The sequence below is a fragment of the Harpia harpyja genome, chromosome 11 (assembly GCF_026419915.1).
Source record: "Harpia harpyja isolate bHarHar1 chromosome 11, bHarHar1 primary haplotype, whole genome shotgun sequence".
Lineage (NCBI taxonomy): Eukaryota > Metazoa > Chordata > Aves > Accipitriformes > Accipitridae > Harpia > Harpia harpyja.
The window spans coordinates 1,039,301-1,051,435 of NC_068950.1; the positions used below are offsets into that span (position 1 = coordinate 1,039,301).

General features: G+C 59.8%; 1 protein-coding gene across 1 annotated transcript in view; it reads left to right on the forward strand.

The window, feature by feature from the left end:
* The first annotated feature begins 793 nt into the window (after window positions 1-793).
* Window positions 794-12,135, forward strand: part of EFNA2 (ephrin A2) — a 49,715-nt gene continuing 38,373 nt past the window's right edge. Inside the window, exon 1 of the mRNA XM_052802338.1 lies at window positions 794-965. Within this exon, the coding sequence (XP_052658298.1) occupies window positions 844-965 (122 nt within the window). The 5' untranslated portion in view covers window positions 794-843. The remainder of the gene's footprint in view (window positions 966-12,135) is intronic.

Here is a 12,135-nt window from a genome sequence, read left to right on the forward strand (position 1 = left end):
AAGCCCCCCCCGCCCTGCCGGTGTGACCCCCCCCCCCTTTTCCAAAGGCCCCCCCCGAGACTCCGCCGGTGTGACCCCCCCCCTCCCGCAGAGGTGGGGCCGCTCGCGGCACGGACCGAGGCGGCGCGCGCGCGCGCGCGCGCGGGGCCCCGCCCTGGGACCGGGCCGGGCGCGCGCGGCGGCCGCCGGTGGCAACAACGTGTCAGAGGCGGCGGCGGCGGCGGCGCGCGGGCCCCGCGCGGGGCGGGGCGGGGCGGCGCGGGGCGGGGCGGGGCGGCGGGCGGAGCGGCGCGGGGCGGGCGGGGGGCGCGGGCGGCGGGCGCAGCATGGCGCGGCGGCACTGAGGGAGCAGCGGCCTCCCCCGGCCCGGCCTTTGTCTCTCCGGTGTCCCCGGAGCGGAGGAGCCCCGCGCGGGGGGCCTGGGGCTGAGCCCGCAGGTGCGGAGACAGCACCGGGGCTCGAGTACCGGGCGGCGGCGGCGGCGGCGGCGGCGGGTGCTCGGAGGAACTTGGCCGAAGTTCGGCGGCGGGGGAGGGGGGTGGGGGGGAGGTTCCCGGTACCGGGGCGAGCCGCGGGAACCGGCCGGTCCCCGCCGCCCAAGGGGCGCGGGATGCGGCTGCCCCGGCGCCGCCGCACCGCGGCCGCCCCCAACTTTCCCCGCTGACGGCGCCCGGGGCCGCGGGCGATGGTGAGGGCTGGCCGCCCGCCCGCCGCCGCCCGCCGCCCGCCCGCCGCCCCCGGCCGGCCCCAGGGCTCCGCCGCCCGCCGTCGTCGTCGCCGCCGCCGCCGCCGCCCCGCCGCCCCCTGAAGCGGCCGGAGCCGCGCCCGCCGCCGGCCGGGACGATGGTGCGCTGGGAGGCGGCCGCGCTGCTCGCCGCGCTCGTCGGTGTCTGCGTTTGGACCGACGAGACCGGGAAAGTTATCTCGGATCGGTACGCCGTCTACTGGAACCGGAGCAATCCCAGGTGAGGGCGGGGGCCGGTCCCGGGGCGGCGGGGGCCGGGCTGCAGCGACGCCCGAGTTGGAGCCTTCCCCCCCCCCGTCTACCTCCCCGGTGAGCCCGCAGCCGCCCGGTGACAGGCGGCCGCCGCCGTCCGTTGCGGGTCGGGTCCCGCTGCAGCCCCCCCGTTTGCTCCGGTGAACGGGCTGGGCGGCCCCGGGGAGGGGGAGCGGGGGTCGGTGCGGGTCCCCGGCGGTTCCTCCTCCGGCTGCCATCCCCCCCCCCCCCCCCCAGCGTCAAAGTTCACCGGAGGCTCCGGGGGGAGCCGTCCCCGGGGGCTGCGGCAGCCCCGGGAGCACCGCCCGCGGGTGGGTCGCGTTCCACGGGAGGCAGCGGCGGGGGGGCGGGGGGTCGGCGGCGGGGGGGGGGGGATGGTGGTGGTGGTGGGGAGCGGCGGGGGCTGCGGCTCGGCCCCCCCCGGCCCTCTGCGCCCAACTTCGGGGAAGTTCAAGTTTCTCCTCCCCGCCAGTCCCGGTTCCCCCCCCCCCCGCCCCCCCACCCGGTCCCTCTCCCGGGGGCCGCCCGGCGAAACTCCTGCGGAAAAAAACCCGAAATACAACCCGAAAGGCACCTGGTGCTGCCGGTGGTGGCCCCGGGAGTATTTAAAATAACGATTTCGGGGTGAAACAGTAAAATGGGCTGGTTGGGGCTGGACTGGGGGGGGACTGGGGGGGTCTGGCCAGCCCGGCGAAGCCGCCGGTGGATGGGTGCGTGTGGCCGGGAGCTGGGGGCAGCCGGGGCCCCGCTGCTGCCCCTTTTCTTTTCGTCTTGGAAAAGAAATCGCTGCCTAGTTGGTTTAGTTTCCCTGGTCTGTCTTTGAATTTAGATTTATTATTATTTTTTTTTTTTTTCAAGCATCCTCTTTTTTTTTTTTTTTTTCTTCCCTGGTGCGAGTTTCGTCTCTCTTGTCTTTGTTCATAATTTTTGAGGAACCAAAAACTGTTGGGAGAGTTTCAAGTGAGGATGAGTTCTGCTTCTGACTCAGGTGGCCGTGACCACTGGGACCCCCACCCCCTTCTTCCCCTCGGATACAAACCACAGGGTTTCGAATGGGCCGATTCGCGGGGACTCTTGTAAAAGACGAAAAAATAAAAAAAACCTGCCACCGAAACCACATTTTTTTCCCCCCAATTAATCCAAGTTAAACCGGCCCCGGCAGCGTCCCCCGCCGAGCCAAGCCGAGGGTGGTGGGTCGCGTGGCGATGCTCGGTTCACTTCTGCGGTGGGTGCCGCTGCGACCGTTGCCTTCAGGTTTGGGCTTTTCCGTTCTCTGGGTAAAACGGGTGTTTCTTTGTCCCCCGTCGGTCACAGCGGGGCCTGGCCCTCGTCCCCCCCAGCCGGGGCTGGGGCCCTGGCCGCGGCAGAGCCGGCAGGAGCTGGGGCTGCCGGCGAGGCGGTTCCTCCAGTGCTGCCCAGCTGGGAGGCTTTTCCCCTCTTGCAGTGGGAGAGCTGGGAGGAGACCCTCGGTGGCACCTTATCCACTCCTGGCCTCGTCCTGGCAGCGTCCTGGTGACACCATCGCAGTTTATTAAAGTTCCCGGCTGCGTTTCGGCGGGTGGCCGCAGGCGCCCAGAGCCGGCGGGATGCGCGCGGGGCCGAGGACCCTCGCGAGCATCGGCGGCCGGCCGCCGCGCGTCCCCTCAGGGGGACCGACCGGGTGCCGTCGTCCCCAACCTCGCGCCCTCACGCCGCCCCAAAATTGGGGCGAGCCCGTCTCTTTGTGCGCGGCAGTGCCTTCGCCATGGGCCGCCTGCGGTGCATATGGATTTTATTATCTCCCTCACATTTTTGTGGGGGATTGTAAGAGGCAGGGAATTTTTTTTGCCCATTGCAAAGTTTTTGGTTACAGTTCCTGGTCCTCCCCAGCTCCCACACTTTGGGCTCTTTTCTTTTGTTCTCCCAAATGCCAAACATGTGCGAGGGCCCCCCCGGTCAAACGCCGGCATCCCGGCCGCTGGAGACGAGGGTGGCATCGCTGAACGGTCGGGGCCGCGGGTGAGATTTAGCACCCAAGGGTTCCTACGGTGGTGCCGATAGCCAAAAGTAGCCCCTCGTCCTTGGGTGATGGGCGTCCCAGGAGCCGGCGCGGGACCCGGTGTTGGTGATGGCTTCGGCTCAGCCTCGCGAGCCGCCCGCGTCCCCATCGCTGGGATGGGGGCCGCAGAGAAGGTAGCAGGGAATTTGTCCTTGAAAATAAGTGGTAGTTCATTATTACATATATATATATTTTTTTTTCTAAATCTGACGTTGGCAGGGAAAATATTTTCGAGGGGGGAAAATAAAATAGGGCAAAGGAAGTGCGAAGGGATAGGAGGGAAGAGCAGACAATGGCTGGTGGGTTTTAGCAGGCACATCCGCAGCGCCTGGCTCCGGGATGTGACCCAAATTTCCCCAATGTGGGAGCACCCCGTGTCGCAATCGGCCGATGCGCTGTGCGTTCCCTGCATGTATGTTCAGGTCTCGGAATTCAAGGCAATTTATTAGATGTTGCAAATATAGAAATTGCCATTGAGTTTTCTGCTTATTTCCTTTTTGAACCCAGCGGTGTTTTTATTTTGTCTGTTTCTGGAGTTACTAGAAGACTCTCTCATCCTTAAAAATGAAGAACAACGTGTATATGCTTTTTCTGGTCTCTCGTTTTCCTTCTTTTTTTTCCCCCCCTTACCATCTCATTTAATAAGGGGGAAATCAAAAGGGATTAACAGAAAAAAAAAAAAGGGAAGAAAAAAAAAAAGATGTTAAAATGCCCGGTGCTTGTTTGAACCCACAGACCTGATCTGGCGATAAATATTTTTCTTCAGGTTTATATGGCAATCTATATTTTATAAAAGACAGTAATAAATCTCATGGTCAATATGATTTGCCCAGCTTAGAATAATTCTATATTTCATAATTGGTCTAAATTAAAAATAAGTGGTACCTCGGGATGCTGCAATTTGCCTGTTCTGTGGAGATATTTAGCCACTTGCTGTGGATTTACAGGTTTACTTTTTTTAAAATGATTTTGTAAGCATGCATTTGGAAAAGGATGCACGGGTTTTGCTGGGTGTAACTCCTGGGTTATCCTGGAAATAGCCAAAGGAGGAAGAATGTATCTTTATATAATAATGCGCTGTTTCGATACCCGCGTAGAACTGTGGATTTTTGCTCTACAGCGCGTACAGACGCACTAACACCGTTTCATCTCCCCGGGCGTGGGATGCGATGGCCGTGCCCGGGCAGCAGCAGGGCCGGGGCCGGTCGTGGATGCGGGTGCTCTGTGTCCGGGGCAGCGCGCCTGCGGACGGGACCGCGGGGCACAAGAGCTTAGCTGGGTCCGGCACCGTGGGCGGGGGTCCGGCATCGCGGTCGGGGGTCCGGCCGGGACAGGGCTCTTCCCTCCACGGGGTCTTGGGGGCCCGCGCGGTCACTGTTCTCCAGCTGGCGTGGCCGGTGGCGTGGGAACCGCTTGCCCGTAGGGTTCTTGGGGGGATTTGCATCCTTGGGAGCCGACGAGAGGCGCAGCGGGTCGAGCCGGGCGTCCTGGAGTCTCCGCCGGTCGGACGGCATCGCCTGGGCGGGTCGGGGTCTCCAGCTTTGGCCCCCCTTGCTCACACGACCCATGCGCTGCAGCAGGATTTGGGATGAATGTCTCGGGTGCACTACAGTGCATCGCGTGGTGAAAAAACGGGGGTTTGGGAAACCTCCGCACTACTGGGGGAAAAGGTCTGTGGGAAGGAGCGACCTGCCCTCGGAGGGTCCCTGATCCCGGGACCCCTTGACCCGCAGCCTCGGGGCTGCGACTGGAAACCTCTCGAAGGCCAAGGAAGGACAGAGGATTTAAGATTTGTTTTTGTCCCCCGCTCTACCTACAGCTATGTAATGGGCAGGTTATAGTAATTCCAGAATGACAGTGTTCCTGCAGCCAAATGCAATTCCCATATACGCTGCCGTGTGTTTCTGTATCTACAGAGAGGGAAATGTGCAAAGTATTAGGTATTTTCCTCTCTCTGTTTACAGTACAGATACAAATGCTGTAAATGGTCTAGTTTTTACCCGTGGCCTATATTTAACTGTGAGGTCATTTCTCTGCCTTGGAAGGCTTATTTTTCTGATTTTTTTTTTCTTTTTTTTTTTTTTTTTTTTTGGTTTTGTGAGCACAGCTGGGATTTCGGTTCTGCTCCTCTGCACTCCCCAATCCCGGCATCGGGAAGCCGGAGAAATGGTTTCTAGCAGGGGGATTTACCGCCGCTGGCGGGAGCCCGGGTGATGCTCAGGGGCAGCGGTGACGGCAGAGCAGGACTTTTGGGGGGGGTCTTTTTGTGCGCCCTGTCCTTCAGGAGCGGGCGAGCGGTCCGTGCCGCAGGGATGGTGGAGTTGGGGTGAAGGAGGCACGCCTTGGGGGGGGTCTGGATCGTGCTCCCCAGCCTGCCGGCTTTTTGTGCCCCTTTTCTCCTGCATTGCCATCTCCCGGAGCCACAGCCCCGGCACCCGCCGGCGCTGGCTGGCTGGTGCTTTGTCCGAGAGCTCGGTGCGCGGCAGCCGGGGCGAGGAGAGCCGTGGCGAAGCCCTGACCGTCCCTGTTAACGGCCCGAGCCTGAGCAAACTTGCCTGCCTGCGTGTGGGTCACGAGGGGTTGCGGCCAGGACGATGGCAGCCCGCGTGTGCCGTCCCTCCTTCGAGGGAGCGAAGACGACGCGTTCGCTTTTTTCCAGGGTAATTTGGTGCTGGAGGGGGGTGGCCAAGCGGGAGGGCTCGGCTTGGGGGGAGCGTGCACGGCGCTGGATGTGCCCACCCATGTCTCCGTGCTGGGGTGGGTTTGGTGCCATCTCTGCCATGGGGCTGGTTCCCAAAACTTCTGTGTTCCGGCTCTGTCCGGGGCTGCCTGGGCTGAGACCTTTGGGGTCGGCTCCCAGCCCTGCCCGCCCCCCCCCCCCCCCAGCTCCCGTAGGCATCACACGGGGGTCTGCACCAGTCTCTGCAAGAAACACACCCCGTTCCCCCCTCGGAGCAATTTTAACGTGAATTTTAACTCCGGCACTTGGGGGGGTTCCCATATCACCGGCAGGCCGAGTCCCCTCACCGGGTGCACCGGGCTCGGGGTGCCGGCGTGGTTGGGGCTGCTGGCGCTCGGCCACGTCCTGCGTCCTGGGCAATTACTGCTCTTTTAGTTTTCATCTGTTCCGTTTTCCCTTTGTGCCGAGATCATTTGCAGCCCTTCCCACCCCTCTTTTCCAGCCCGTTAAGCCGTGTTAGCTATTCTTCACCAGCCCAGGTCTGCGGCGAGCGCGGTTAATGGAGAGCAGATACAAACAGGTCCAGCGTCTCTGACAAGATTTTCTCTCTCTGCCTGTCTCTGTCTCTCTGCCTGTCCCTTTCGAGGGACCGCAATTACATTCCCTGCTGGTCGCACATTTGGTATCCAAATGCTGGCCATGCGCTGCATCCTAATGCGAGGACGGGCTGGGGGGTGCGCGGTGCTGCCGGCGGGTCAGCCGCTCCCCGGCACCCCCGGGGTCCCCCGGCTTGTCCCGGTGCAGGGAGGCACAAAGAGGATGGGAGTGAGAACGGTGCAGAGGCTGAGGGGGAGAGAGATGCCTTCAGTTACCACTGGAAAGCTTTAAAAGTACTCTTTCATATATATATATATGTACGTGTGTGTGTATATATATGTACGCACACATACGCATATACACCTTACACACACATAAATAATACAGATGCCCAAACACACCTACACCCACCCGGCGTACCTGCATGTGTGGGAAGGTGTGCATGCCTGTAACCATCTCTGTGTTATATACACATGTAATGCCTACCTGTGGGCTGAGGGATATAAATAGGTTTGTTTTTACATGTCTCTAAACACAGATCTCGGCATCCAGGTCTAATCTCGCCCAGCTGTCTGTCTGTCTCGCTGCGTACACACGTATGTCCCACGTGCCTGTGGCTGTGGCTATCTGTATCTGTACCTGCATACGTTTGACAAGGTTCATCTGTCGGGTTGTCTGTAAAATTGCAGCAATTGTTCTTTAAATAGCTCCTTGTTCCTGATGGTGAAAATTTCAGTTCTTTTGTGTTAGATATTAATCATGATTTTAGAGGCTTCATTTTTATCCTAGATGTTTTTCCCCACTCGGGGCAGAGATCTTGCCCTGCTTCATTGGATTTAATGGCATTTATGGAAGGCAAGCAGGTCTTGGCGTTGTTACCTTCAGCCCCTGAGAGGAGCGTAAATTATTTTTTTCCCCCCTCCACCATGACCCATCGGAACCCAATGCGCTCCAGCCCGAAGTCCAGCCATTTTCCTGTGCTTTGAGCATCACCACGAAACCAAGACCAACCCCATTTTTGCCTCTGCGGGCGCAGGGGTAAGCGGTGCTTCCAACACCACCGACACCGTGGTCCGAGCCGCCGTGGTCCGAGCCACCGTGGCAAATGGGTCTGAAGCCCGAGAAGCGCTGGTGTGAGCAGGCGGCCACCACTGATGCTTTGGTCTTTGCCAAATGAATTTGGGAGATGTCCCTGAAGCCAGGGACGCCCCAAAAACAGGGCTTGTGTTTCACTGGTGCGTAGGACGTGTTTGTGTGGGTGCAAACTCTTTGTCAGCAGCCCGGCAAGCCCTTTTCCCCCGGCCGCCGGGTTTGGGCTCCCTATTGCCGTCCCCACTGTGCCACCAGCCTGGGTGGGAGCCGTGTCGGGGCGACAGCACCCGTGGAGCCATTTGGGCTTGTCCAGCCCGTGCGATGCACCGGGGCTGTTTCATCCCCAGCAGGAAAGCTGGGAAGGGATGAGGCTGTGAGAGCGGGGCGGCCGGGAGGGAGCCCATTCGGCTAGCGCCGTGCCATGCCATGCCGCGCCGCCAGCCGGGCAGGGTGCTGCCGCCCTGCACAGTCCCAGCTTGTTCCTGGGCGGTCAGAGTGTTGTTATTTATTTATTTCTCCTCCCTCCTCTCCCCCTTTGCTTGTTGATGCTGCTGTGGCTGGGCTGCTAAATAGCTTCCCATTGTTCGAGAGCTAATTACCTCTTAATGAGGCTCCTTACTCAAAAGCCAAGCAAGAGTGGAGGCTGTGGGGTGGGCTGCTTTGCAGGCGGGCGAAGGCAGGCTGCCTGGCAGGGCACTGGGTGGTGGGAGGGCTGGGGTCACCGGACCCTCCCGCGGGCACCGGTTGGGTTTGGCTCTGCCGCGCCAACCGTGTGAAAATGGGGCTTCCTTGGTTGGCTGCGGTGAGAGCTGCGGCGGTGGAGCTGCCGGCCTGGAGCTTCGTCCCAAAGGGCGGCCAGCGGAATGGCTTTGCCGAAAGTTCCGTATTGAGCCCCAAAGCTGGTAACTACCGGGGAGAAAAAAAAACCCTGCGGGGTTTGCCGGGGCAGCCTGTCTCTTCCTGACCTTAGCCCGTCCATTGGCAAGAGGCTGGCACCAGCCCTCGCCCCAACGGGCTTCAAGAGCTTTGGCCGGAGGGAGCTGGGCAGTGCGGATGGAGGGTCCTTGCCCCCCCCCGGGGTGAGAAGTAGAAGTTTGGTCTCCACTTGCCAGATCCCGGTCCTGTCCCTGGAGTCATGTGCATCCCTCGGGCCGGTGGGGCTGGAGCGGCACCGCGGGCACGAGGCTGCGGCGGCTCGTCCGTGTGCCGGATGGTGATGCCGCAGACTGATGGGGGGGAAAAAAAGGATCCTTCTCCAAAGGGATTGGGAAAGCACCCGCCTCCGCCCTCCCCAGCCGCCCCGCTCTGATTGAAGCTGGGCTTTGTGCCCCCGCGCCGGGGGTGGGTGGGAGGATCCCAAACTTCAGAGGGGGACGAGGCGGTCAAAGCAACAACAGTGGGGAAAAATAAAACAAAGGAGGAAAATTTACTCCCTAGAATAATAACGAAGACGGGGAATGACTTCCCCTTCCCCTGCGCCCTTGGGGAGCGCTGGGGGCAGCGAGGGGTCTGACCCCGCAGGCACTCGCAGCCCCCGAAGAGGGGAGCGAGCCCCTGCGAGCTGATGGAAGTGCAAAAGCACGTGAGACGCTGGACTGGAGCCCCAGCCTGGGCTGGTGGGGGCTTTGGGGTCGTCCCCCCTGTCCTGCCCAGCCATCCCGGGCTGCCAGCCGGGGCTCGGTCCGGCCCTGGGCGGAGGGGCTGGCTTTGCGGGGTGGCAGGGGACACCGGTGGGTCTTGGTGGGGACCAGCCTGGGGCAGGACCGGGCTGGGCAGCTGGTGCTGGATGTGGGGGTCCTGGGGCAGAGGGGGGTTCGGGGTGAGACTGGGGGTCCCTAGCTCCCACGCTGTCCAAAACTGCCCCCGGCTGCCCAGCTTGCCCGTGGCTCGCCCGCCCGGTGAGGCTGGTGATGGTGGTGGGGGCCCGCAGCGCTCTGCCGTATCGATCCCTGGCAGTGATTTAAATGCCATAAAGCACGGCTATCGACGTCTCGCGGCCTCCGGTGAAGCCAATCAGCGCTGGGGCCAGCAAGACCCACGCTCCCGTTTCTGAGCCCTGCTCGGATCCATTTGACGTTTTCCTCTGGGTCATTAATGGAGGGAGAGGGATGCAGACAGAAACGGGGATTAAGACTTCCCTTTTTTTCTTTTTTTTTTATTTTCTTTCCCCCTCCCTCTTCCTCACCTTTTAAAATTTTTCCCCTCGTCCCACATTTGCTTTCCAAGACCTGGCCGTTAGAGCAGAGGAGCAGCGAGCGATGCCACTGCTGGGCGAGGGACGGCCACGGAGCCGAGCCACGTCCCGGTGGGGCTGTGCCAGAGGGGCAGCTGTGGTGGGATCCTGCGGGCTGCACGTGAGCTCTTCCTGACCTGCCAATTTTCTGCTTTTCTTGGCATTTTTCCCCCCACCCTGGCCTCGCTTTGCATTTGTGGGGTTTTCCATTCTTTTCTTTCCTGCAGCCGCGACCTCCGTGCGCGCACGTGTGTCGGTGCAAATGCCACCTGCCCGGGGGCTGCCCGTGCAGAATCAGTCCCACCAAATGCCAGCCTGGCACTGGACCCGGTGCCGCTGGTCCCCCGAGATGTGGCAGTGAGTCTGCAGGCATCCGCGCAGACGCCGCTGGTATTCCCACCGCCCGCTGCAGCAGCATTACCAGGATCCGCGGAGTTTAAAACCGTCGCTCCGTACTTTTTATTTGAATACAGGAACGTGCTTTTATTTAAGCTCTTTCCCCCCGCAACCCTGAAATGCCCCCAAGAATTAAACTTTGTATTTCAGATCTTTTGTACAAAACGTAAATCTCCCCTGGCTCCGTTCCCCAGGGCCGCTGGCTTTGGCAAAAAGGCGAATAAATTGCAAAGGGGGTTTGTAATGACTGGAGATGGGAAAGACCCGTTAGATCCCCCAGTCTGTTCCTCCTCCTGATGCATCTGAATTGTCTCCTCCATCTATTTGATTAGCATGGCATTCAGCCTAATTTCAGTGGAAATATTTGCTGTTTCCCCTGGTGTGTCTGCAACCAAGTTTTGTAGGAATTTTTTCTGCAGAAGAGGAGAAATTATTCGTATCGGTTTATTTTTCTTTAACATTACACGGAGAGCAAAACTCTCCCATGTGCTAGGAAACAGATAAAGTGTTTAGACAGCAAATACAAATATTTCTGAGCACTCAGCCTGGCTACAGATATTTCTGCCTGTCCTCCAGCAGGATTTCTTACTGTGTCTTCTAGTGGGTTTTTATTTAGACTGGCTTGATTTTTTTTTTTTTATTTTTATTTTTAAAAAGCCCTATTTATATTTGCAGTAAAATAAAATGAGCCAAGCCTGACCCTGTAGAGAACTCGAAAAATCCCAATTCTTCCTTTTTCCAATCCTGTTTCCACTGAGAAAAAAAGCCCCTGCACCTCGCGCCCTGCACAAAATCCAACCGCGACGGGATTATTTCGGCGGCTGAGCTTTCTGCAGCCGCGGGTGCTGGGACGGCGGCGGCACCGTCGGCCCCCCTGAGCTGGGATGTGCTGGTGGAGGTGGGGAGGGAGCTGGGGGTCTCTGGGTGTTCCCATGGGACTTGGGGGGCACAGGGCAAGGGCGGTGGCCGGGTACCTTGTACTGCAGGTACCGACCATGCACGGTGCATCCAAAAAGGGTTTTATTGTTCGCTTTTTTTTTTTTATATATAATAAATTAGGTGCTCCCTGGCAGTGTCCCGGCCTCGCTGTGCCCAGCAGCCATCGCAGTCCTGCTGGTGGCCCCGTGGGTGTCGTTGCCGGCCCGTGCCGCGTGCGGGGTGCCGGTGCGGTCAGGAGCATCCCGAGCGGCTGCCAAGGGCCGTCAAGGAGCCGGGGAAGCTCTTTCCCAGCCAGCTCGATAATCCCGATTATTATCTGGTTTCTCGATCAGGGTTGCTTATTAAACTTGGCACCGCTGGCTTTGCCGTTCCGGCCGCCTGCTTCGGCAGAGGGATTTATCTCCTGCTGACTCGGGAAGGAAATTGAGTGGAAAAACGCGGGGCAGAGCCCCCCGGGACGGCGGGGCTGGGGGTAAGGGGGGGGGGCCGGGGGTACTCGGCCTCTGAAGTGCCAGTGGATGCTGGTCCAGCCCCAAACGGCTTTAGGACACGGGAGCGATGCTGCGGTGCGTCTGCCCCATCCCTGCGTGCCAGCGGAGGGTCAGGTTGGTGGTGCGGGCGGCTGTGCTGCCTGGGCCGTGTCCGTCTGTCCGTGTCCCCCTGTCCGTGCTGGGTGGCTGTTGTGGCTGCATCAGGGGCTTCGCGTGGTGGAACGACCCCAGTTCTGGGATGGGCGCTTTTATTTCAGTGTATTTCAGATTTATTTCATTTTATTTCCATTTTGAAATGGTAGGTTTTTTAAAAGAATATGTAAATGTTTGCTAAATAGTTGTTATTTTCGCCTTGCCCTGAAATTAAAGGGAACCTTTATCAGCCTCCTCTCCCCCTTCACACCAGGAATATCAGCTTTTTCTATATTTGGGCCTTCCAGCTTGAATTCCCCTGCTTCCCATCACACAAATGTTCTTCAGTGCTTTGCTAACCGACGCTTCCTCTTGCATTTCTGCTGCAAATTTTGTTTTATTTTTACCAAGACAATTTGCCGGAGCTGCCCGTGCCTCAGCCGGTGTGCCGGCCCTTGGGAAAGGGCTTTTCACAAATCTCGGACCAACTCCCAGCACGGCCGCGGTGCTGCCGAGCGGGACGCTTGGAGGTGGGCGAGA